The sequence below is a fragment of the Giraffa tippelskirchi genome, chromosome 11, assembly GCF_054371585.1.
Source record: "Giraffa tippelskirchi isolate mGirTip1 chromosome 11, T2T-mGirTip1v1.2.pri, whole genome shotgun sequence".
Lineage (NCBI taxonomy): Eukaryota > Metazoa > Chordata > Mammalia > Artiodactyla > Giraffidae > Giraffa > Giraffa tippelskirchi.
The window spans coordinates 2,234,093-2,258,178 of NC_137285.1; the positions used below are offsets into that span (position 1 = coordinate 2,234,093).

At 53.2% G+C, this 24,086-nt stretch overlaps 2 long non-coding RNA genes and 1 gene segment (V, D, J or C); 1 reads left to right on the forward strand and 2 right to left on the reverse strand.

The window, feature by feature from the left end:
• Positions 1-3,347: 3,347 nt before the first annotated feature.
• Positions 3,348-8,875, reverse strand: LOC145526520 (uncharacterized). Its single transcript, XR_014068947.1, has 3 exons — positions 8,792-8,875; positions 4,281-4,719; positions 3,348-4,164 (listed from the first exon to the last, which is right to left on the reverse strand). It is a non-coding gene; the product is annotated as an uncharacterized LOC145526520 (long non-coding RNA).
• Positions 8,876-10,010: 1,135 nt separating this feature from the next.
• On the forward strand, positions 10,011-11,200 carry LOC145526509 (uncharacterized). The gene is made up of 2 exons (XR_014068933.1): positions 10,011-10,125; positions 10,282-11,200. It is a non-coding gene; the product is annotated as an uncharacterized LOC145526509 (long non-coding RNA).
• Positions 11,201-11,380: 180 nt separating this feature from the next.
• LOC145526505 (immunoglobulin lambda variable 1-40-like) lies at positions 11,381-12,014 on the reverse strand. The segment is given in 2 exon segments: positions 11,381-11,806; positions 11,916-12,014. Coding segments are annotated over 2 exon segments (387 nt in total).
• Positions 12,015-24,086: the final 12,072 nt, after the last annotated feature.

Genomic DNA, 24,086 nt, shown 5'->3' on the forward strand with positions numbered 1-24,086 from the left:
CAAACATGGGAATTCTGCAAGCATTTCAAACGTCAAGCCGCGCTTTCAGAATTTTCACGGAGATTAGATTGACTTGTGAATATCTATTAGTCTGGCTGCTTGACCATTTACCAGAAAACTGGGTAAAAATTCCTCTAGTCATGAGTGACAGTTGGAGTTTTCTTGATTTTGTCATATTTGTTACCAGGACTTTGTCTGAAAGATGATACAATTTGTCTGTTTTAGGAACAACACTTACTTCCTGAGCTTTCTCTTGCTCAGTGTTGTAGTTTAGCAGAATGGTGGACTGTGCCTGAGCTTCTGAATGTAGAAACCATCACTTCCTTAAGGGATCCTGCATGCGTATCTGCTTCAATTGTGCAGACGGTCCCCACTCACCCAGACACACAGGGATTCTCAGTAAGTGACCTGTGAGCTTGGTCCCTCACTCCCACGGGTTCCTTCCTCAAGACACCCGAGTAAAATCCTAAACGCTGAGCTATGTTTTATTAGGTGTTAATTTGAAGGACTTACATCTACAAAACCTCTCTACCCTAAGCCAGTTCCCGGGTGAAAGGTGCTCCCCGAGCAGGTCTGCAGGGACCCCACGGCAGTCCCACACCCTGGGATTCCACATGTAACCCCTGCTGGTTAAATGTGGTTGCATGTTACCCCGTGCTGCTTACATGTAGAAATGAGGTTGTTTTTTTTTTAAATCATCAGAAAAGGGGGAATAAAATCATACTTTCCTAGGAAGTTACAACCTTAGCCTAGTAGAGAAACTAAGCAAAGAGATGAATTTTTTCAGGAAAAATAGGAAATTTTATCATTGAATTACTCCACAAAAGACATAATATATCCTTATTTATGAGAAATATTTAACAAACCAGAAATATCCAACAAACTTCAGTAATTACATGGTTCCTACCATTTTGCTTTGCATGATTTTTTTTAATAAAACATTGAAAAGGATATTAAAGTTCCTACTTCCTGAAGAAAGCAGTTAAAGTTTTGTATATTAACCTGAAAATAAAACACATAACGAGGAACAATATAAACGAGTCTCAATAAATATTTATCCAAATACTCTAAAGAAAAAGTTAACAAACGCCAATATCGGTTTAAATAACTGATACTTTATCAAGTGTTAGTGTTTTCCACACACAAGTTTCTTTTCTCTGAGGATATTTAAAAAATAAACTTCACACTACTAATAGCAAAAACCACATCAAAACAGCAACAATAGCAGCCTTTGGAATACGCCAGTCCACACTTTTCACACGCGCTTCACTCCACACAGGTCACCCTGCGAGGCCTCTGCACACACTTGTGTGTCGTCCTCTGCACAGACTCTCCCAGGAGCCACCTCCTCCTTGGAGACACCTTCTGATTCCTCACCTTCCAGCCGCCCCTCCCTGGCCCAGACTCAACCAAGACCCCACATGAACCAGGAGGAGGGACCCGAATCTGACCCTCGTGGTGAGGGAGCAGGACCAGAAGCTCCTGGAAACGGGCTTCACAGGGACGAGGGTTCCCATCAGCTGGGACAGTTTGCCCAGCACCCTGGCTGGGACGCTGCCCTGTGCCCCATGCTGGCCATGGGCCCCTCCTTCAGTCCCTGGGATGCCCCAGCCCTCATGCAGAGTGCTTGGACTTGAGATCATGGTGGCAGGATGTAAGCTGGCCACTGGATGCTCTGTGAACACAGGGCAGACACAGAGAACGGCACAAAGGGATGGAGATGTCCCTTTCTACACCTTTTTCGTTGTGCACATTGATGAAATGACACAAGTCTATGGAGAACAGACTCATGAGCCCCCTGCACCTTCATCCACCATCGGCCCTCGTCAGTATGATTTCCCTCTTTCAGTCTTATATTCCTCTTAGCTCTCATCCTACTCCATCACTGAATGAGATTAGAACACTTCCTAACATCAGCACTTCCATAGGACACTCTTTAGTACATACACACATTTTCCTGTTCCAAATCTCATGTGCATTCCGACTAGTGTCACGGGAGTTGATTTGCGTTTTCACTTTCCCAGTGCTGAGCTAACCGAATGCTGTACTCACTGTAAAGGCAAAGCGTATAGGGATCCTGTTTTGGAGCTTTGCATCTCACAGCATGACTCATTTCATTGAAATTAAGTCCAGATTGGATTGCACTTTACAACCCAGGGAACATTTTCTGTGAAATAAGACCACGAAGGTTGTGCAAAGAGAGACTACCCTCAGTGATAGGTGCTGAGTTATGAACATACTCGGCAAGATGGAAACTCTCAAGGTCTGTCTGTTGTTGCCCGCTGAAGTGTGAGTCCGGCAAAGGGAGAGGAGTGGGGAGGGCTGTCACTGGGGTTTTTGTCTCAATTCTTTGCCTGTGTCACTGTGGGTTACACGAAGCTGCTCCCACTGCCGCGGTCTGGCCCACACATGTAGTCAGCCTCGTCCTCCTCCTTGACCTTCTGGAAGGTCAGGTACCCTCCAGGTCAGAGCCTAAGCCTGAGAAGCGGTCAGATATCCCATCCCCCTTGGATCCAGCAATGCCACTGGAGCCCTGCTCCGTCTGGGTGTCCCCTCAGCCATGAGGAGGAGGGGACTCTTCTCTGTTGAGGTGGGAAGGTGTAGGGGGAGAGGCCAGGGATTCCTAACTGTCTGGATCTTTACTGTGCGTGAAGCTTTCCACACAGTGGACCCCATCACTGTGTCCTGTCTTATGAAGTGACCCCTACTAGGCATATCTCCTGCAGGCACAGGGCACAGGCTGCAGGGAGCTGGGCTGGTAATACTCATAGCAGTTTTTGCTGAGACTCTGAAAGGCTCTGAGCAGCGTCTGTTCCCAGGGAGCCTGATGTGTGCTGGGTGGTAGGACCAACCATCCCAATTAGTGGGTCCGAGAAGACACAGTTCAGGGAAAGTTTGGTGGGAGGAGAATGGCCTGACCGCAGTTTGTCCTGCACTGCATGTGTGTGTTACACGGTACATGTGACTTTGAGACTTTTTAAAAAGAGTTATTTATTTGTCTGGGTGGTGTCTTAATTGTGGCTTCTGCTATGTAGTTCCCCGACCAGGGATGAAACCAACCTGACTTCACTGGGAACATGGAATCTTAGCCATTGGACCACCTTGGAATTTCCTGAGATAGTAAATGCATGAAAATATCTTAATGGATTAGCAAAAATTTTAAGGTCATTACTTTAAATACGTGCATGAGTTTATTTTTTATTTTATTTTTTGGGGGCATGAGTTTAATTGAAGGACAATCTATGCTTATTTCAATTTTTCACTGACAAGAGTTCCGTATCTGAAATGTAATTATCTTTGTAAGTTTATTTTCTTATTAAGAAAATATTAAATAAATGACACAGGTGAATCTTTTGAAAATTTTTATTAGTAAGTACAAATTTTTACACAGATATTTGAATTATTAATTTTGGGGGGTCTAAGTGAAGCAGACGGAGAAGGCAATGGCACCCCACTCCAGTACTCTTGCCTGGAAAATCCCATGGACAGAGGAGCCTGGTAGGCTGCAGTCCATGGGGTCGCACAGAGTCGGACACGACTGAAGCGACTTAGCAGCAAGTGAAGCAGAGCAGGAACCAGCCTCTTTCTGCCATTTACAGCATCTCCACTGCGGGAATTTTACCTCTGATTGGGAAGATGAGTCAAACCTGGCAGTCTGAGCTATCAGAGCCATGGGTGAGTCTCAGCTCTGAGATGAGGGGCAGTGCATGACAGGTCAGGTCTGTTGTTCTCAGGAAGTGCAGCAGTGACCACAGGCGGTTACCCAGAGCGAGAGCAGGGCAGCAGCGACGGCCGCGGCGGGGAGGGCACAGTGTCGCTGCTGGTCTGAAGCACCTGGTAAACACCAGTCTGATGGTGAACGGTAGCACAGTTATAATCAGCCTCATCCTCAGGCTGCAGCCCAGAGATGAGCAGGAGCCCTGCGCTGGCCGAGGCATCCTTGGATCCAGAGAAGTGTCCGGGGACCCCGGAGGCCTGGGGCTTATTGCAGTCTGACTTGAACATCAAGAGGTACGAGGAGGGCTCCCTGGCTTCTGCTGGAACTAGGACATTTGCTAGCCACCAACACTGACCCACTGTTCAGGGTGCAGGTGAGTCTGGAAGATGCTCCCACAGATGCCGAGAGGGAGGCCAGCTGAGTCAGCACAGGCTGGGAGAGGGAACCTGCAGACATCGACACAGCGGGGAGATGGGGTAGGAGCTGCAGGAAAACCATCGAAAAAGCCAGGATATCATATCTTCCTGGGCTTCCCTGGTGGCTCAGCTGGCAAACAACCTACCTGCAACACGGGAGGCTGGGTTTGATCCCTGGGTTGGGAAGATCCTCTGGAGAAGGGAAAGACTACCCACTCGAGCATTCTGGCCTGGAGGATTCCATGGACTGTAGGGTCCATGGTTTCACAAAGAGTCGGGCACAACTGAGCAACTTTCCCTTTCACATCATACTTTCCTAGGAAGGTACTACTTTGGTCTCATAGAAAATATAAGTAAAGAGACTTTTTTTTTCAGGAAAACACAGAAATTTTATCATTGAATTACTCCATAAAAGACATAGTATATGCTTATTTACTGGAAATATCTAACAAACAAAATACCTAGCAGACTCCAGCAACTACTTTGTCTCCATAGACTTGCTTGGTATGTTTTTTTATAAAACATTGTAAAAGATGTAAAATTTCCTAGTTCTTTGAGAAAGCAGCTTAAGTGGTGGACATTCACCTGAAAATAAAACACATAAGTGGGAAGATTATAAATCACTCTGGTTAAATAGGTATACAAATACTCCAAAGAAAAAGTTAACAAAGTAATTCCATTATCAGATCAAGTGTTAATGTTTCTGTGTACATTTGTTTCATAGGAAGACATTGAAAAAATAAATTGAACACCAATAATAGCAAAAAACACATTAACACAGGAACAAGAAACCCATTTGTAATATCCTGAGACACACTCATCACACACACAGGAGCCACTTCTACTTGGAGATACATTCTGACTCGTCACATCTTCTCTCTGACCCAGACTTGGCAAAGACTCGACATGGATGAGAAGGAGGGATCAGAATCTGAACTGGCTGCTTAGGCTCCCAGGACCAGAACCTCCCAGGGGACAGACCTCAGAGGGAACAGGGACCCCCCATCAGGGACGACAGTTTGCCCAGTCCTCGATCCCTGAGTGGCCTCCCTGTTTTCTGTCCTGGCACCCGCTCTGGGACTCTGCAGGGCGGGTGGAATGATCCCCTCCTGGCCACGGGTGCTTCCTCTGGTCCCTGGGGTGTCCCAGCCTCCAGGCAGAGGGCTTGACCTAGAGAACGTGCTGGAAGCATAGAAGCTGGTCACTTGGGTCATCTGTTAATACACGGGAGACACACATCATAGCAGACAGGGATGGAGGGTTTCTTTCGTACACATTCATCCATGGGTAAACAATTCTGTTAAAACGACAAAAATCCTTGAAGAGCAGACTCATGAATCCCCTATACTCTCACCCAATATCGACCCTCTTCAGTGTGATTTCCCTATTTCAATCTTCCACTCCTCTTAGCCCTCATCTTACTTCATCACTGAAAGACAGTAAAGATCTCAACATCCCCACTTTCCCTGGGACACTCTTTAGTACATACACGTGTTTCATATCTCATGGGCACCCAGGCAATCGATTCCAGCTACTGTCACATGGCTTCATCTGATTTTCATTTCCCCAGTGGTGACCTAAGGGAATGTTGTGTGTGCTTAGCGGCTTCCGGCGTTTGTGACTCTTTGCAGCCTCATGGACTACAGCCCACTAGGTTCCTCTGTCCGTGCAATTCTCCAGGCAAGAATACTGCACTGGGTTGCCATGCCCTGCTCCAGGGGCTATTCCCTACCCAGAGATCGAACACAGGTCTCTGACATCTCCTGCGTTGGTAGGCAAGTTCTTTGCCACTAGTGCCACCTGGGAAGCTCCAAGTGAATGTTGTACAGATTGACAACGGGAAGGATAAGGGTATCCTGTTTTGCAGCTTTGAAGTTCACGACATCATATGTGTCACTGTAATTTGGTCTAGATTGGCTTACATTTTACAAACCTGGGGAACATTTGCTGTGGACCAAGACCAGGAAGGTTGTGCAGAGACAGACCTTCCTCCCAGATAGGTGCTGAGTTATGAAAATACTTGGTGAGGTGGAAACTCTCAAGGCAGGTCAGGAGGCACCCTCTAAACTGTGGGTCTGGTGATGGGAGGGGCGTGGGGAGGGCTGTCACTGGGGATTTTGTGTCACCTCTCTGCCCGTGTCACTGTGGGTTACACAGAGCTCTCCCACACCATGGTCTGCCCCACGTATAGAGTCAGCCTCGTCCTCCTCCTGGACGTTCTGGAAGGTCAGGTAGCACTCCAGGCCAGAGCCAGAGCCTGAGCCTGAGAAGTGGTCAGATATCCCATCGCCCTTGGATCCAGCAATGCCACTGGTGCCCATCGCATCAGGAAACGGGGACCCCTCCCTGGGACCTGCTGGTGCCCGTCCACAGAGTAGCTGCTGTAGGCATGGCTCAGGGTGAGGTGAGCTTGGCCGAGGCTCCCAGGGAGGCAGATGCAGAGGGCGGCTGCGTCAGCACAGGCTGGGAGAAGGACCCTGAAATCACAGGCACCCTTTATGTCCTGAGGAAGGACAGGGAGGTACGCTTCCTGCATGTGGTCGGGGATGGTAATGGATGGGGAGTCAAGGTGCTCAGGGCTGTCCTGACCCGTGCAGTGAAGGAGGGGGGTCAGGAGGGTCGGGGAGGTCAGGCCACGGTTTAGCCACCCCAGAGCTCTGCTGAGGCTGCTACTGCCCGTCTCTTAAACCCCCAGCCCCAGGAGAAGGGACCCTCATGCAAATGTGTCCCGTCCTCTGAACAAGCAAACCCCTTCTGGGGCCCTGTGTGTCCCCCGGGGTTCAGTGTCATATCGGGGAGGGGGGCCTGAGCTGGGTGTGTCCTGAGGTTCCCCAGGGACACGGAGAGGACCCGCTGCTGGGCCCAGTGACCACCGAGGAGAGACCCAGGACAGGGTCTGGTTTCCCAGCTAAGATCCCCGGGGTCCTCTCCTGCGCTCACTGTGCATAAAATCCATCCCCCTGCAGCTGAGGACAGAGGCCCCCAGCCGTGAATCACGCCCTGGCCCTCAGGACCCGGGGTTTCTCTCCCCACGTGGTTCCTCCCTGCATGGACACACAGGACCGAGTGTGAGCATTTGCCAGGGTGACTCCGCCCCTGGAGGGGTTCACTGGACCCCCTGGGAAATAAAGGAACCTGGGGAGGAGGGTGGAAGGGATGAGCTGGGGTCCCTCCTGAGAGTCTGCGAGCTGAGGCTTCTGGAGAAGGAAGATGTCAGAGAGGTTCCAGGCGAGGAGGAGAGAGTGAGTGTCCCGTTCAGGGAGATCTGGGAACGTGTCCGCGACCTTCTGACAAGGTGAACCCGATCATGCCCGGGGCGGTCCCGGGGTGGAGGCTGTAGGAAGAACGGAGCCCAGGACTGGGGAGGGCAGCCACGAATCGGAGCGGGACGGGGAGGGAAGGGAGGCCCTTAGGAAAGAGCTGAGGAGGAGCAGGAGGAGGCCGAGGGGCGCTGAGGGGCGCGTGGGGCTGGGATCTGGGCGCTCCTCCCTCCTCTGCGCCTGGGGAAGAGGGTGGGGCCTGGTTTCCCCCGGAGCCCCAAGCCTCCGATTCTCACTCACGGGCCCCCTTGGCAGCCTCGCTCCCAGGAGGAGCGCGTGGGGTCAGGCCTCTGAGTCTGTCCCCGGAGAGGAAGCACCTGCTGTCACGTCTCTCAGGCCACTGAGCCTGGGGACTCGCCCAGTCGGGGGACCATCTGGCGCGTCCAGGCTCTGCCGGCTCTGAGCGCGTGCACAGCGCCCCTGGTGACGGGCTCGGGGAATGACCACGGCGGGGAAACAGCGAGGAAGGCGGGGCGGCTGCCCTTTCTCAGGACATCAGACGCTCCATCCGTGAACAGATGAATGGGCCGCTGCGAGGCGGACACGACTGAGCGACTTCGCTTTCGCGTTCACTTTCCCGCACTGGAGAAGGAAATGGCAACGCACTCCAGCGTTCTGGCCTGGACAATCCTAGCGACGGGGGCGCCTGGTGGGCTGCCGTCCATGGGGTCGCACGGAGTCGGACACGACTGAGCGACTTAGCAGCAGCAGCAGCAGCACATGTCTCTGAGTACAGTCCACGCCCCCAACCCTGCAGCAGGCCACCACCGACCCGCACCTTCGCTGCAGACTCCGGACACCCACAGGCAAGTCTGGGGCCGTCTCCTGGGGTCACTGCTCCTGTCTCCTGGGTCCTGCTGCACAAGGCTCTGTTGTGCCCTCCAAGAGGCTATTGGCCAGTGCTGTGTAAGTTCTGGCAGCTCTGTGCTGGGGTTAATGCCACCTCCTCCAAGAGGACTTATGCCACAGCCACACCCGGAGCCCCTGTCCCTGCGGCAGAGCACTGCCGGCCCGTGCCTCCGCAGGAGACGCTCAGAGTTCCGGCTCAGTCTCTGAGGGGCCCTTGAGTCCTGGGGCGCACAAGGTTTGTTTGAGCCCCCTGAGCGTCTCTGGCGGGAATGGGGTTTGATTCCAAATGCAAATTCGTGGGAGGGGGGTTCTGGAAGGGGAACACCTGTACACCCATGGCGGATTCATCTCGATGTACGGCAAAACCAATACAATAGCGTAAAGAAAAAAAATAAATAAATAAAAAAAAAGAAAACAAAGATTTGAGTTGACCACAAGCTAATAGAAACCAAAATAAAATAACATAAATGCAAATTCGCTCCTCCTACCATCTTGCTGGGGCTTCTCCTTTGCCGTTGGATGTGGGGTATCTCCTCACAGCCACACCAGTGCCTCCTGTCTTACTGAGATTTCTCTGACCTTGGATGTGGGGTATCTATTCACAGCTGTTCCAGCGAAGTACAGGCACTGCTCCTGACCTTGGACGTGGGGTATCTCCTCTCAGCCACTTGTCGCTCCAGCGCCGGGCAGCGGCCGCTCACCATGGCTATATATTTCTATATTAAATGCTTGATATAAAAGATTATGACTGTAAATGGTAATCAATTCTTGTCAGTTTCCTCCGTCATTCCTGATTGAGAAACGCTTATGACCTGTTACTGGATCTTCATCGGACATGGTTGACGTTCATTTGTTAGACTCCATAGATTTAATGAGGGTGGGTTTATAAGGTCTGTGTTGAAAATACTGACATTTGTCCAATATCATCTCAAACAAGGACCCAGGGAGGGAAACGTGGGAGAGGTCATGAGGGAAAAGAGGAGGAAATGATCAAGTGAGGAGTCTGAGAGCCGCGTCCTAAGGGGGATGGTCTCCCCACCTGGAGAGGAGGGCTCCTAGGGTGCGGTGTCCAGAGAGAGGGAGGCACCGAGCTTTGCTAAGGGTCAGGGTTCAGGGCAGAGCACAAAGCCTGGAGCAGGAGAGGGACGTGCAGGGGGAGGGAGCGGCCCCCTGGGGCTCCAGGGCACCGATGCTGGACTTCTGCTTCCTCGGCATCCTGCCCGGTACCTGTGAGACCCTGTGTATCTGGGCACATGGAGATTCTGCTTGTGTTTGGGGAGCTGAGAGAAAAGGAGTCAATTTCATGGACCCCATAAGATGGACCAGGATGAGGGTATGAGCCTGCCTGGATTTATTAGCACAAGTGACAGCAGAGACCAAACCAGCACTGGTGACATCACAGTCAGCGTCAGGGCAGCGATGGGTCTGACTCAGGAGTAGAGGGCACACTTTCATCAGACATCCCCATCACACAGGAATTCCTTGTGGCTGTGGTGAGTGATGAGCTGTGTGACCTGATGACCAGCCTCCTCAGCAGGAAGGGGTCCAAAGTGATCAAGAAGGGCGTGTGGACCAACCAGCAACCAGAGAACAGGATCAAACCCTGAGTGTCCCTCACCTCTGTCCTGGGTCACAAAGGCAGGGACATTGCCTGGAATCTCTTGTCATCATTGCCATGGTGATCCCCGTGTCCCCGCTGCTCCCTCTGCAGGAAACATTGCCCTCGGATGTGGGCTCATCAGGGGCATCACAGGCAGAGGGACACGAGCTCATCTTGGGGAGCCCCTGCTCCTGACGGTCCACAGACCACCCCAACCCTGAAGTAGGAAATGCTCCGATGGGGTGGAGAGGAGAGGAGGGGAGGGAAGGATACAGCCGGCACCTGAGGGCTCACGAGAACCACTCCCGGGATTCCCTGCATCCTGTGATGTATCACCGGTACCCATCACTCCTCATGGTCTCTGCTCTGACCCTTCAGGAGCAGAGTTCATGCCCTGGGGAATGATCTGCCTGCTGGGATGGTCCACGGACTCTGCTGAGGGTGCATCTGGGAAAGCCTCCTGCTCCTGATCTCAAGTGAGGCAGCTCAGCTCCAGGCTCTCTTGATCGCACGGATGACCAGGCAGCACTTCACTGGTATCAGAAACTGTTTACATTTTCTGAGACTTCAGCAAAACTGACTGTACAGTTGGGAGTAGACATATTGTGAACCAGAACATACCACAGGAATAAATTGATTCGGGGAAATTTATTTAAACTTTGACAGTTCCCAGTGAACATGCCCCCGACAGGCTGAGTTTCTCTCCCAGGATCCCATCGCCTGTGTCACTGTGGGAAGCCCTGTTGTACCAGACGGCACGGTCACACTCAGCCTCGTCCTCAGGCTGCAGCGCAGGGAGGAACAGGAGCCCTGCATTGGACGAGGCGTCTCTGGATCCAGAAAACCCGCGGGGACCCCGGAGCCTGGTGCTTCCCGGAGTCTAAGTGGTAGGACAGGGGGCCTGAGGAGGCCTCGCTGGCTTCTGCCGGTTCCAGTAAACGGCACAGCGGCCAACACGATGTCAGTGTTCAGGGTGCAGGGAGCCACAGCGTCACTGTGGTCTGTGAGGGGACGGGGATCTCCCCACACACAGGCCGTGAGACCAATGCCGGTCTCAACAGTCCAGGGCATCAGGGCTGTGGTGTGGACACCCACACCAGCACCAGCTCTAGGGGCTTAGCCATCCTGTGCTGAGAGAGAGCAACAATAAACAGGGGTGTAATTAATATACCTGCAACCTTACAGAAGGAAGTCAGCAATACAGCCATTAAATCGAGACTCTCCCAAAATATCATTTGAAAATAATAGGAAAACACACTACTCAAGATCAGAAATTAAAATCATAGTGTTTGAACAAGTTGGTTTGAACATTGTGGAGTTTTCCAGATTTGCCCTCCACTCAATGGTGTTACATGGAGTAGAAGCAGTGGGAAGAGCAGCTGAGGGCGTTCGGGGTGAAAACGTGCTGTAAGTTGTGAAGTACGGCCACAACATCCTTGTTCCCACCGTGGGAAATGAAATACAATTTTATGTCCATTTCTGAGCTGCTGCTGCAGTGGCTGCTTTGACAGAGATGTTTCAGCCCCAGGAGGTACGTGTCTGGGGGAGAGCAGGTTTTTGTCTCACTTCCCCCTGGCCTGGAGCACTGTGCCATTGTAGCTACTACTATCACCAGATGAGCAGTAATAATCCGCCTCGTCCTCCGCCTGGAGCGAGCTGATGGTCAGCGTGGCTGTGTTGCCAGACTTGGAGCCGGAGAATCGGTCGGGGACCCCCGAGGCTCGACTGGTAGTACCATAGATGAGGGTTTTGGGGGCCGATCCTGGGATCTGTTGGTACCAGGCCACATAACTATTACTACTCCCAATATCGCTGCTGCTTCCAGAGCAGGTGATGGAGACACTCTGGCCCGGGGACCCGGACAAGGAGGACGGCTGAGTCAGCACAGCCTGGGCCCAGGTTCCTGGAAGGGGGAGAGATAGAGATGGTGACTCTGGGGTCCAGACACGAGAGGGGGAAGCAGGGCCCGTGTGTCTTCCCAAGACACTTCCCCTGTCCCCCCGTCCAGTCACCTGTGCAGAGAGCGACCAGGGTGAGAAGCAGAGGGGACCAGGCCATGGTGGACACAGTCAGGGCGTACTGCCTTCTGTGGCCCCACAGCTGAGCAGAGTGTCCCCACCCCGCTCCTTCCCCTCTTCATACTCTGAGAGGGGGAGGGCCCTTTCATGCAAATGACCGGGCTCCCCCCTCCAGCCCCCACAATTCTCTGATCACACCTGGGACCTGGGTCACGTTCCTGTGTCTGAAGGAGACCAGTGTGTGATCAGGGGTGGGGTTGTGTGGGGCTTGGTGGTGGGAGGTCACAGCTATGAGCCATTCATGCAAATGACCACCCCCGACCCCATGTTACACTGTGGGTTCATGACCCTCCAGAACTGCCTTGGAGCAACCCCTGGTGTCCAGTCTGGACACACTTCCTGTGATCCAGTGATCAGAGCTCTTAGAGTCAACTTTCCCAGAATTGGTTTTGAAATTACGCAATTCAGGAAGTGTTTGGTTGGAAAAGAACAGCCAACTGTAGTTTACCCTGGAGTACACGTGCGTGTTACCCTGTGGGTGTGTGACTTTGAGGGTTTAAATGAACCAAATGCATTCACGGATTAGTAAAATCTAAGGTCGTCACTTAAAACAGGTGCATAGATTGAAGTGAAGGACATATTGTTGTTCAGTCGCGAACTTGTGTCCGACTCTGGTTCTGTGTTAATTTTGCATAGCCAAGCTACTGTTTCTAAAAGATAATTTTCTTTGTAGGCTCTGTTCATTAAATAATTTTATCTAAATCACATGAGAGGTATCTTATGAAATTTTGTTATCAAGAAAAGAACATTTTTACAAACATATTGGCATTCTTAATTTGATCGGACTCTGAGGGAGGCTGGGCCAGAACAAGCTCTTTGGTTCTTTAGAGCCTTTAAACTCTGTAGCCTAAAGCTCTTCAGAGCCTTTCTGACACTATTGGGATCTCCACTGAGGGATTTTTATGTGTTAGCAGTAAGTTCTATCTGTGAAAACAGGCTGAGTTATCAGAGCCACGAGTCAGTCTCAGATCTCACATGAGGGACAGGAGATGACAAGGCAGATCAGTTGCTCTCAGGAACTGAGAGACTTCGGGAGGTGGGGCTCCAGTGCTTGGGTCTCAGTCCTCCAGGAAACTCAGATGTGACCATAGACCTGGTCCAGACTGAGCAGCAGTCATGGCCCCCGGGGGCTGAGCCCCAGGACAGGGTCTGCTTTCCCAGCCGAGGGCCCCAGCAGCTCCTCCCGAGCTCACCGTGCATGAAATCAATCCCACAGCAGCTGAGGACAGACCGTCCTCAGCCAGGAATCACTTCAGCTCTCAGGACCAGGGTTTCTCTCCCCACCTGATGCCTCACTCGATGCGCACACAGGAGGGAGTGTGAGGTTTCAGGGGATAAATCAGCTACGCGAGGGGTTCAGGGATCCCCTGGGACAGAAGGGGAACCTGGGGAGGAACAGGGAGGGGACGAGTAGGGGTCACACCTGAGACCAGAGACCTGAGGCTCCTCGGGAAGGAAGGGTTAGAGAGGTTCAAGGAGGGGACGAGGAAATGAGTGTTTCAGGAAGATCTGGAAACGCGTCCATGATCTCCTGACAGAGTGCGCTGGGTCATGACCATGGAGGTGAACAGTGTAGGTCTGTAGAAAGAGAGACCCCAGGATTGGGGGAAAGTGGTGAATGCGGGGAGCGGGGGACAGGCTCTTAAGCGGGCTGAGGAGAGCTGGCGGGGTGCCCGGGCTGGGCTCTGGGGGCGCCTCCCCTCTGCTTGTGGGAAGAGCCTGGGGACTGATGACGACCTGACCCCTTCACCCTCCGATCCCGGGTGCCCGGCCCCGTGTGCAGCGTCAGTCCCGGGAGGAGGCCTGGGGGCCGCGGCTCTGGGTCTGTCCCCTGAGAGGAAGCACCTGCCGGGTCGGAGCCGTGCACAGCGCCCCCTGCTGACGTCCTCGGGGACGGTCACGGCGCTGAGACTGCGGGAGGTGGGGCTCCGGTGCTTGGGTCTCAGTCCTTCTGACTCTTGTGACCCATGGACTGTAGCCCCCAGGCTCGTCTGTCCATGGGATTCTCCAGGCAGGAACACTGACGTGGGTTGCCGTTTCTTACTCCAGAGGTTCTTCCCACCCCAGAGATAGAACCCACATCTCTTATGTCCGTTGCATTAACTGGCGGGTTCTTTACTCTTTGTGACTCTTGGGAAGCCTTGTGAGGATGAGGGGCTGCCTTTTTTCCTGTCACCAAATACTCTGTCAATGAACAAATGAATTAAATACCAACAAGTATTACATGTCTTTGATGGTGAACAGAGACTTCTTTTTCACTTTTACCTATTGTGTTTTCAGGTGCATCCGCTTACTTTGTCCTCATGGTTCTTTTTCCCCCCTCAATTTATCGCCTTTTCCTTCAACGCAAGAGTGTTTGCATTTGCTCATCAAATAGATTAAATGATTTGTCCCTAAAAGTATCTGTCACCTGATTTCCTCGTCTGAGGCATCTCAGCTGTGATGTCTATCGAGTCTAATTTCCCTGCCCTGGTTAGTTTCCTCGTTCTTAATTTAAGTGACAATTTTTACTGGATCCTGGACGTTATGGAAATTTCTTGGGGAAACTCTGAGTTCCACTTCCTTTTCCTTTAACAGGAGACACTTCTGTGGCGGGAGGTCAGGGATGTGTGTTCACTGCCCGGTGACCCAGCAAGCGTGGCACTGACCCCCCTGGTCTGAGCTGCTGACTCTGACCTGGGAACCGGGGGCAGCTCCTGTCAGCAGCTCCTTCATCCTGGGGTGTGACCACCCCTCGTGAGCCGCTGCCCTCGGGGGGGAGTCGAGCTGAGGGGGCGGCTGTGCTGCAGTCAGTGGACGCTCAGTCTGCTGGGTTCTGTGGTCTCAGGGACACCAGGAAAGGAGGGGCAAACACCCCAACCTGGGAGCCCATCCTGTGGGGAAGGTGGTTTACCTCTCCTTAAACTCTGGCCTGAAGCACTGTGGAAACTTTCAAGCTGTCAGCCCGTGAGAAACAGGAATAATCAGTGTCATCCTCAGCCTGAACTGAAATGGTCAGAGGCCAAGCTGCCAGACTTGGAGCCAGAGAACCGATCTGGGACCCCTGAGCGTCGTTTGCTATTTTCATAGATCAGAAATGTGGGGGCCGAGCCTGGGAGCTGTTGGTTCCAGCTTACAACCTGCAGTGTTGCTACTGTTTCCAGTACAAGAGATGGTGACCCTCTGGCCCAAGGACCCAGACACGGAGGCCGGCTGAGTCAGCACAGTCTGGGCCCAGGTTCCTGGAAGGGGGAGAGACAGAGATGGTGACTCTGGGGTCCAGACACGGGCAGGGAACAGGGCCCGTGTGTCTTCCCAAAACTTTCCCCTGTCCCTCCATCCAGTCACCTGTGCAGAGAGCGACCAGGGTGAGGAGCAGAGGGGACCAGGCCATGGTGGACACGGTCAGGGCGTCCTGCCTTCTGTGGCCCCACAGCTGAGCAGAGCGTCCCCACCCCGCTCCTTCCCCTCTTCATACTCTGAGAGGGGGAGGGTCTTTTCATGCAAATGACCCCCCCCAGCCCTCTGGCCCCTCCCCGGGGCCTTAGTGAGGTCCCTGTGTCTGAGGGTGGCGCGGGGTGGGCAGGGGCAGGGCTCTGGGCCCAGCTCTCACAGACCCTCAGGAACTGCCCCTGAGCGCCCCCTGGTGTCCAGGCCTAGACACACATCCTGTGCCCTGGTGCCAGAGCCCCTCAGGAGAGCTGCTACCCCCTGCTCTGTGCACGGTCCCCTTCTTAGAGCCAGACAAGGTGCCCTTCTCTGCTGCCTGTGACCTCACGCACATCTGCGGGCTCCCCTGACACCCCTCAGGGCATGTCTGTTCAAAGCCCCCTTGACAGTTCAGGTGTCAGGACTGGGTAGCCGTCTGGTACACAAATTCCGCTCAGATCAGGACATGGCCGCTCAGAGAGACCCGTCCCCTTCTGTGGAGGACAGCAAGTCCCTCCTCCGTGCGTCCCCTCAGCCCTGAGGGGGACGGGGCTCTTCTCTGTGGAGGTGGGCAGGGTGTGGGGGGAGACCTGGGGGTGACCCTGGATTCCAAAACGCCTAGGGCTTTACTGTGTGTGAACCTTTCCACACACTGGGCCCTGTGCCCGTGTCCTGTCTTATGAAGGGACCTCTCCTGGGCATCTCTCCTGCGGGTACAGGGCATTGGCTGCAGGGAGCAGGCCTGGTGATGCTCCTGGCAGTTTTTATCGAGACTCTGAAGGGCTTTCCTGATGCGAAGAGCTGACTCATTTGAAAAGACCCTGATGCTAGGAAAGATTGAGGGAAGGAGGAGAAGGGGATGACAGAGGATGAGATGGTTGGTTGGCACCATCCACTCGATGGACATGGGTTTGGGTCGACTCCGGGAGCTGGTGATGGACAGGGAAGCCTGGTGTGCTGCGGTTCATGGGGTCGCAAAGAGTCGGACACAAGTGAGCGACTGAACTCAACTGAACTGAAGGGCTAGGAGCAGTGTGTGTCCCCAGGGGAGCCAGAAACATAATGGCTGATAGGACCAACCATCCCAAATAGTGGGTTTGAGAAGGTAGAGTTCTGAACTGTTGGGTTGGAAAAGAATGGTTGACTGTACTTGGCCCTGCACTGGGTATAGGTGTTACACTCTGGGTGTGTGAGATTTTAAACGAAGCAAACTGTGGAAATGGATTAGTGAAAATCTACAATCATTCTTTAAAATATGTGCATGAATTAAACTGATGGAAAACCCATGTTCTATTTTAATTTTTCATTGGCAAGGGTACTGTTTCCAAAAACTAATTATCATTGTAAATCCTTTTGTTATTAAAAAGGTTTTCTATAAATGACTTAACAGGTATCCTAGCAAATTGTAATTATCATCAAGTAAAAATATTTTTACACAGATATTCGCATTCTTAACTTGTTGGGAGCCGCGATAGGCATTACTGACAAAATGGAGGCACGGCCCCAACCCCCTCTCCTCATCCCACAGGCAGGGTCCCGGGATGAAGGAGTTAGGTCTTGTGATTCTGACTTGTCCTATCCTTCCTTCGGTTGAGTTGGCTGGAAAGTATGTTAAGGTGCTTATTGTTCTTGCATGAGAAAGCACAAAGCCTTCTGCAGTTGCCCAGGAAATAATCCATAAAGTTACATTTGTTCAAGGACCTTTACAAAGAATGTTCCAGGATGAGCACATAGGCCGCAGCTTGAGGCCATGGGAAGCATTGTTATCTGAAACCTGCTTGCAAGGAAAATGTTTATGGCAAAAGTAGTTTGCTGAGTTTAGGATTTAGGAATAATTAAGAATAGTTAGAAGCTAAAAGTTTAAGGTATGTGCTAATAGCTAGAAGCCTTTTTAGGAGATAGTGAGCTTAGTTACTAGGGTATAGCAGGATTTAAAAAGATAAGAAAGAAACTGAGGAATGTGGTGTATAGCCCAGAGACAAACATGTGTTACAATGTCATCACAAGGACACTTAAGAGGGAACTCTGAAGGACAACAGTGATTGATGGAGACAGTAAATCTGGGTGAGGGGAAACTGAAGATGTCATCCCTCTGACCTAATGCTTTTGTAAAAGTATAAAAGAAAACCTGATGCTTGAAATAAACATGCTGCCCAGTGCTTTGAGTGAGAGGCTGCATCATTTTCTCCGCCGACCCCGTTCATCCCTTTAGAGGTGTCGGAGCTGGACTCCGGCATTAACTATCTTGTACTTTGAGTGAGGCAGGGCTAGAACCAGCTCTTTCGGCCACATATTGCATCTCCACTGGGAGTGTTTCTCTCTGAGCAGGTAGTGAAAACAGGGCAGGCTGAGGTATTGCAGCCATAGGTCAGCCTCAGATCTGACATGAGGGAAAGTGCATGACGGGTCAGATCTGCGGATCTCGGACCCTCAGAAGTGACCATAGGAAGATAAGCTGAGTTAAAGGAGGTCCAGGTAAGGCAGCAGTGACAGCCCTGGCCGGGAGGGGATGAGCTGGGGTCACACCTGAGAGTCCGGAGACCTCAGGCTTCTCCAGTGGGAGGGCTAGAGAGGAGGCAAGGAGGACCAGGAAGGGAGCGTCTGGTCAAGGAAGCCTGGAAACCGGTCCCTGACCTGATAGAGCGCCGTTGGTCTCGAAGAGCAGGTCGCTGGTGATGGGTTGTAGAAGGAGCCCAGGACTGGGGAGGAAAGTCATGGATCAGAGGCTGCTCTTAGGAAAGAGCCGAGGAGGGGCAGCAGGAGGCTGCGGAGAGGGGGAGGGGTGCAAGGGGTGGGCTTGCTGGCCGCTCCCCTCCTCTGCTCCTGGGGAAGAGGGCGGGGCCTGAGGAGGCCCTGAGCCCGAGACCCTCCAGTTGTGAGCCCTGGGCCCCGTGTGCAGCTTCACTCCCAGCAGGAGGCCTGGGGGCCGGGGCTCTGAGTGTGTCCCCTGAGAGGAAGCACCTGCTGGAGCGTCCAGCTCAGTCCAGTGAGCCGTGGCGCAGGGTCAGGGCACCATGTGCTGTGTTCAGGGTCGGCCAGCTCTGAGCAGGTGCGCAGCGCCCCCTGGCGATCGGCTCGGGGACTGGTCACGGTGGGGAACCAGTGAGGATGGAAGGGCTGCCCCATCTTCTTCCGACCAACAGTCCATCATCAAGGGTATGTGATCACAGTCCACTGACCCAGCGCCGGGGGGTCCGGACCCGACTTCTCTGTGCTGCTGACCCAAACCTGGGAGCCTGGGGAAACTCCTGTCAGCAGCTCCCTCCACCCAGGGGGACGCTGAGACCACTCCCTGCTTCCTGCTGCCCTCAGGGAGGGGAAGCCAGGCTGAGCCGGGCTGCTGGGCTGCTGGGCTGCGGTCGGTGGACGCTCCGCCCCCTGAGCTCCGGGGTCACAGGGACACCAAGGGGGAGGGGTGAGCGCAGTGCCCACCATCCCCCCACCTCCTAGTCGGCACTGTTGGTGCATCTCGGGGGCTGGCCCCACGGTCATCATCACTCGGTCTCCCCTGGTTTCTGCTCCCCCTCCCAAGCCGGTGCCGATGCCCCGGGGGCTCTACGCTGGGAGGACCCCAGCGCTGTCCTCGTATCCTGGGAGGTAACACAGCATAGGGGCCTGGACAAAACTCTGAGGGGTCAGTTGAGATGTGAGGGTGAGTGAGGTGACCTCCCTGCAGGGACAGAAGGGCACTCATGTCCGAGGTCCGGGTACGTGTCAAGGTCACAGGAAGGGGGAGGGTAGTGGCTGCTGATCCTGGGCACTGGCCACTCAAGGTCTGAGAGGTGGACCCTTGAGGTAATGATCACCTCCTCCTAATGGAAGAGAAAAGAAAAGCCAGGGAAATCACATCCTCTTGCTGTAACCCTGAAATCCGTTTGTTACTAAGTTTTGGAGCCTGTGAAGATGCATATGTTTCTACAGCCTCAGATTCACTTTGTACCTTGACCACATTCCACGCATTGGCTGCTTGTGCAGACCTGGCCGTGTCACTGACAGTATTCTCTTTAATTTCCTGCTCCACACCTGGCAGTGTCAGTGGGGACAGACGAGGCTGGCTTGTCCCCCTGGTCATTCTCAGGCTGGGCGATGGCCTAGAAGTTCAGGCCCTCCTTGTCTCCAAGGTGTTGGATGGAGACCTGGAGAGCTGACCAGCCTGACTCATGGCCAGGCTCAGGCTGGAGGCTGTGGTGGGCAGGAGCCTCAGTACCACCTGACCCCCAAGGTCATGGGGCACTGCCGGCTTCAGCCAGGAGGGGCTGGGAGACCAGGTCCCCGCACAGTGAAGCTTAGACCCCTGCAGGGTGCAGTTCATGGATTTCATCTGCCAGTCCTAGAGGTCATCAAGGGTCATCATCAAAGTCAGCAAGGAGAGTCATGCTGGGGACTCTGCCTCTGAAAGCTGATGATAAAATACAGACCTGATTCCCCTCCACATCATTATGGGCAGAGAGGGGTCCCCTTGAAGAGCTGGACACCCCAGAGGAGAGACAGGAGCAGGCACGGGGCCATGAACCACTGGAAGGAGATGGGACCCCAGAGCCCCCTCCCCACGGGCTGCGGAGCATTTCCACCCTCTCTCTGCCTCTCCCGTCTCGAAGCGCTGAGCCCTCTGAGCACAAGCGTGGTTTGGGTAGCGCTTCCCCACGAGCTCCCATCACTATGGTATTGCTACAACCCATAAGCAGAGCACAGTAATAGTCGGCCTCGTCCTCAGGCTGGGTCCCCGTGATGGTGAGGGCGGCTTTGTTCCCGGGGATGGAGCCAGAGAAGCGAGCAGGAATCCCAGAGGGGCGGCTGTTTGTCCTGTAGAGAAGCAGCCAGGGAGCCTGGCCTGGGGTCCGCTGGAAAAACTGGGGTGGTTACTGGTAGTGACTGGCCCAGAGCAGAAGCCACAGGTCAGGGTGACCGTCCCTCCTGGGGACACTGACAGTGCTGGCTCCTGGACCACAGTCTGAGCATCCACCCCTAAGAGCAACAAGAGAGAGGGGTTGTTATGGAGACAAGGGCCCTGAGACCCTGCTTGGAGGGGCCCCAAGGGTGCAGAGTCCGGGCCCCAAGGGTGCAGAGTCCCGGCCCCTGACCTGAGCCGTAAGTGAGGAGTCCGAGCAGAAGCACCGTCCATGCCATGGTGGGGACCCTCCCAGGACGCTGCCTCCTCAGCCTCCTGGGTTGCAGGTGGTGTCCTGGGCCTTTTTATGCCTCCAGCCTGTCAGGAGGAGGAGGGGCCTCATGCAAATCCCTTCCGCCTCTCCCTGCCCAGGTCACCTGAGGTCCCTGGGGTGGGGGGTCTGAAGGAGGCAGATGCTGGACCTCACCCAGAGCGGGGCCAGCTCAGAGAGGAGCCCCTGAGTGATGGGCTGACGTCTTTCAGGAAATGTGCTCCCGTGACCTTGGTGATCTCGCTCCTTCATCTCCTCTCCGGATACTCTGAGGCTGAAGGAGGAGTTTGCAAGTCTTGCTATTTGCTGCAATGATCTAGCCTTTCCCAAACCTGAGCCCGTCTTTAGAAGATTTTCTGTCCTTCTCAGGGAACCCCTGTGTGCCTTCTGGTGGTGTGACCCGCCCTTGTCCCTCCAGCCCTGAGCCCAGTAGAGTATCACGAACGTGTGTCTGGTGTGAAGGGTGAGGGGTGGCTCTTGATCGCAATGTTGCAAAGTGTCTCTAGTCCCAGAGCTGGTGAATCAGGGCTGGGGGTTGAGAGTGACAGATAGAGACACACGGCCAGGCCTGGGGTGACCGCCTCCTGCGCTGTAAAAAGCCATAACAATTTGCACTAGCTTCAGTAGACCTGTAGGGGAAAAGGTCACCATCATGCAATTATGATAGCTTGCAAGTTCAGTTACAATAAAGCTGGAATACATGTCTCACCATCAGAAATAGAAAAGGCACCGTGTGTGAACAGGTAGGCGTGGTGAGCACCGCGGACACTGTCAAACTCCCTTCCCTGTGGTTCTGCTGTGGAGCCGACGGACTAGGGAGGGAGGAGGGATGTGGGGGCAACAGGGACGCGAAGGAGCTCAGACACCCCAAGTATTAACATGTGAGGAAGAGACTGTAACAGTCTTGTTCGTCTCTTGTTTCTTCAACATGAAAAATATTAAATTCTATTATTTTGTATTCATATTAGCTTTGCTGGTAAAGTAGCTGTTTAATAACACTCACATGATTTTTGTCAGAGGTCTTTGACAAGCTCAACTTATAGATGTGAAAAATATGATATTCCTAGTTAATTATTGTCTTCTTATACAAATGTGCTGATGATAGTTTGGGAAATATGTGATTTCATATATCGCAAGTTTTTTGATCCAAGAAGGGGTCACATAAAGGAACAAGTAAGGAAGCCACAAAAACTGATACAACACCAGAGTCCATGCTGCTGCTGCTGCTAAGTCGCTTCAGTCGTGTCCGACTCTGTGCGACCCCATAGACGGCAGCCCACCAGGCCCTGCCGTCCCTGGGATTCTCCAGGCAAGAATACTGGAGTGGGTTGCCATTTCCTTCTCCAGTGCATGAAAGGGAAAAGTGAAAGTGAAGTCACTCAGTCGTGTCCGACTCTTAGCGACCCCATGGATTGCAGCCTACCTGGCTCCTCCGTCCATGGGATTTTCCAGGCAAGAGTACTGGAGTGGGCTGCCATTGCCTTCTCCAACCAGAGTCCATACTTCACTCTAAAATGTTGAAAATGTCAAATAACACAACAGGCATAATTTCAAATGACATGGACAGTGACAAAGGGTTCTTCCTTCATCCCTCTTCCACTGTGAACACCGGGTGTTCTGTGGGCAACGGGGCAGTCCCTCTGCAGGGGTCTCTTGTCTCCTGTCCAGGTATCACTCAAGGTCGAGGTTACTGAAGGAAGTTCGTTTTCCTTGTATGATCCTCGCTCTGTCTTTGGTTGGATGTCAGCTCTGGGCACTGATTCCATGGCAGAGGAGTAGGAACTGAGAGGCAAGCCTGTGGCTCTGAGCTGAGAGCTGTCGTGTCCCCTGGGGGCCCAGCTGCAGGAACATCACACTCCAGAAAGAACCCTGCTGCCCATGTGGGCAACAGCCAGGGGAGGAGGTGCCCAGCCTGCCCGGCCAGGACCCTGAGCTCTCAGGACCAGGCCCTCAGCGGCCCCTGCTGGGCTCAGACCTCCTCCTCCCCCACTTCACACCACAGCCTCTTGGAAGGGCTTTCTCACACTCGCAGGAGGGTCTTCCTGATGTCCCCACTCAGGGCATTAGAATGAGTCCCCTCTGTGGAGTTTGGGGCTGGTCATAAATTTTTCCAAGGAACTGTGACTTCAGACCTTGGAATGCAATGCTGACGAACAAATGAATTTCAGGATTCCCTGAGGTCTGTGTTTGCTCTGCCTCCCTCCTGGGTTCACTGCCAGAACACAACCATCTCACCCAGGTTCCAGGATTCAAACACCCGGATGCCTGTGGGTTATATCTGGTCATGATCCTGCCTGAGTCTCCCTCCCGGGTGGACACGTGCTTGATGTTGGTGTTGCAGGTCACCAGGCACCGTCCCAGCCTGGAGGGCACCGCTTTGCTCCTACGTTTGTCTTTCCCAAGAGAATACGAGGTTCTCAGGGGTCACAGGCCTTTCCTTGATTACTTCCTGGGCTCTCATTGACCCTTGAACATGGTCCTCCCAGTAGGTTTTGACTCAGATATGTAACGATTAAAGAGGTTTTGAGTCGAATTTTGTAAGCTTTCTATATTAAGTGCTTGATATAAAGGATTATGACTATAAATGGTAATCTCATTCTTGTCAGCTTACCCCTTCATTCCTGATTGGGAACCCCTTCTGACCTGTTACCGGACCTTCAGTGGACATGGTTGACATTCATTTGTTAGACTCCGTAGATTTAATGAGGGTGGGTTTATAAGGTCTGTGTCCAAAACAGTGACATTTATCCAATATCATCTCAAACAAAGACCCAGGGAGGGAAACGTGGGAGAGGTCATGAGGGAAAAGAGGAGGAAATGAGCAAGTGAGGGGTCTGAGAGCCGCGTCCTAAGGGGGATGGTCTCCCCACCTGGAGAGGAGGGCTCCTAGGGTGCGGTGTCCAGAGAGAGGGAGGCACCAAGCTTTGCTAAGGGTCAGGGTTCAGGGCAGAGCACAAAGCCTGGAGCAGGAGAGGGACGTGCAGGGGGAGGGAGCGACCCCCTGGGGCTCCAGGGCACCGATGCTGGACTTCTGCTTCCTCGGCATCCTGCCCGGTACCTGTGAGACCCTGTGTATCTGGGCACATGGAGATTCTGCTTGTGTTTGGGGAGCTGAGAGAAAAGGAGTCAATTTCATGGACCCCATAAGATGGACCAGGATGAGGGTATGAGCCTGTCTGGATTTATTAGCACATGTGACAGCAAAGACCAAACCAGCACTGGTGACATCACAGTCAGCGTCAGGGCAGCGATGGGTCTGACTCAGGAGTAGAGGGCGAACTTCCATCAGACATCCCCATCACACAGGAATTCCTTGTGGCTGTGGTGAGTGATGAGCTGTGTGACCTGATGACCAGCCTTCTCAACAGGAAGGGGTCCAAAGTGATCAAGAAGGGCGTGTGGAACAACCAGCAACCAGAGAACAGGACCAAACCCTGACTGTCCCTCACCTCTGTCCTGCGTCACAAAGGCAGGGACTGTGCTTGGAATCTCTTGTCATCATTGCCATGGTGATCCCCATGTCCCCGCTGCTCCCTCT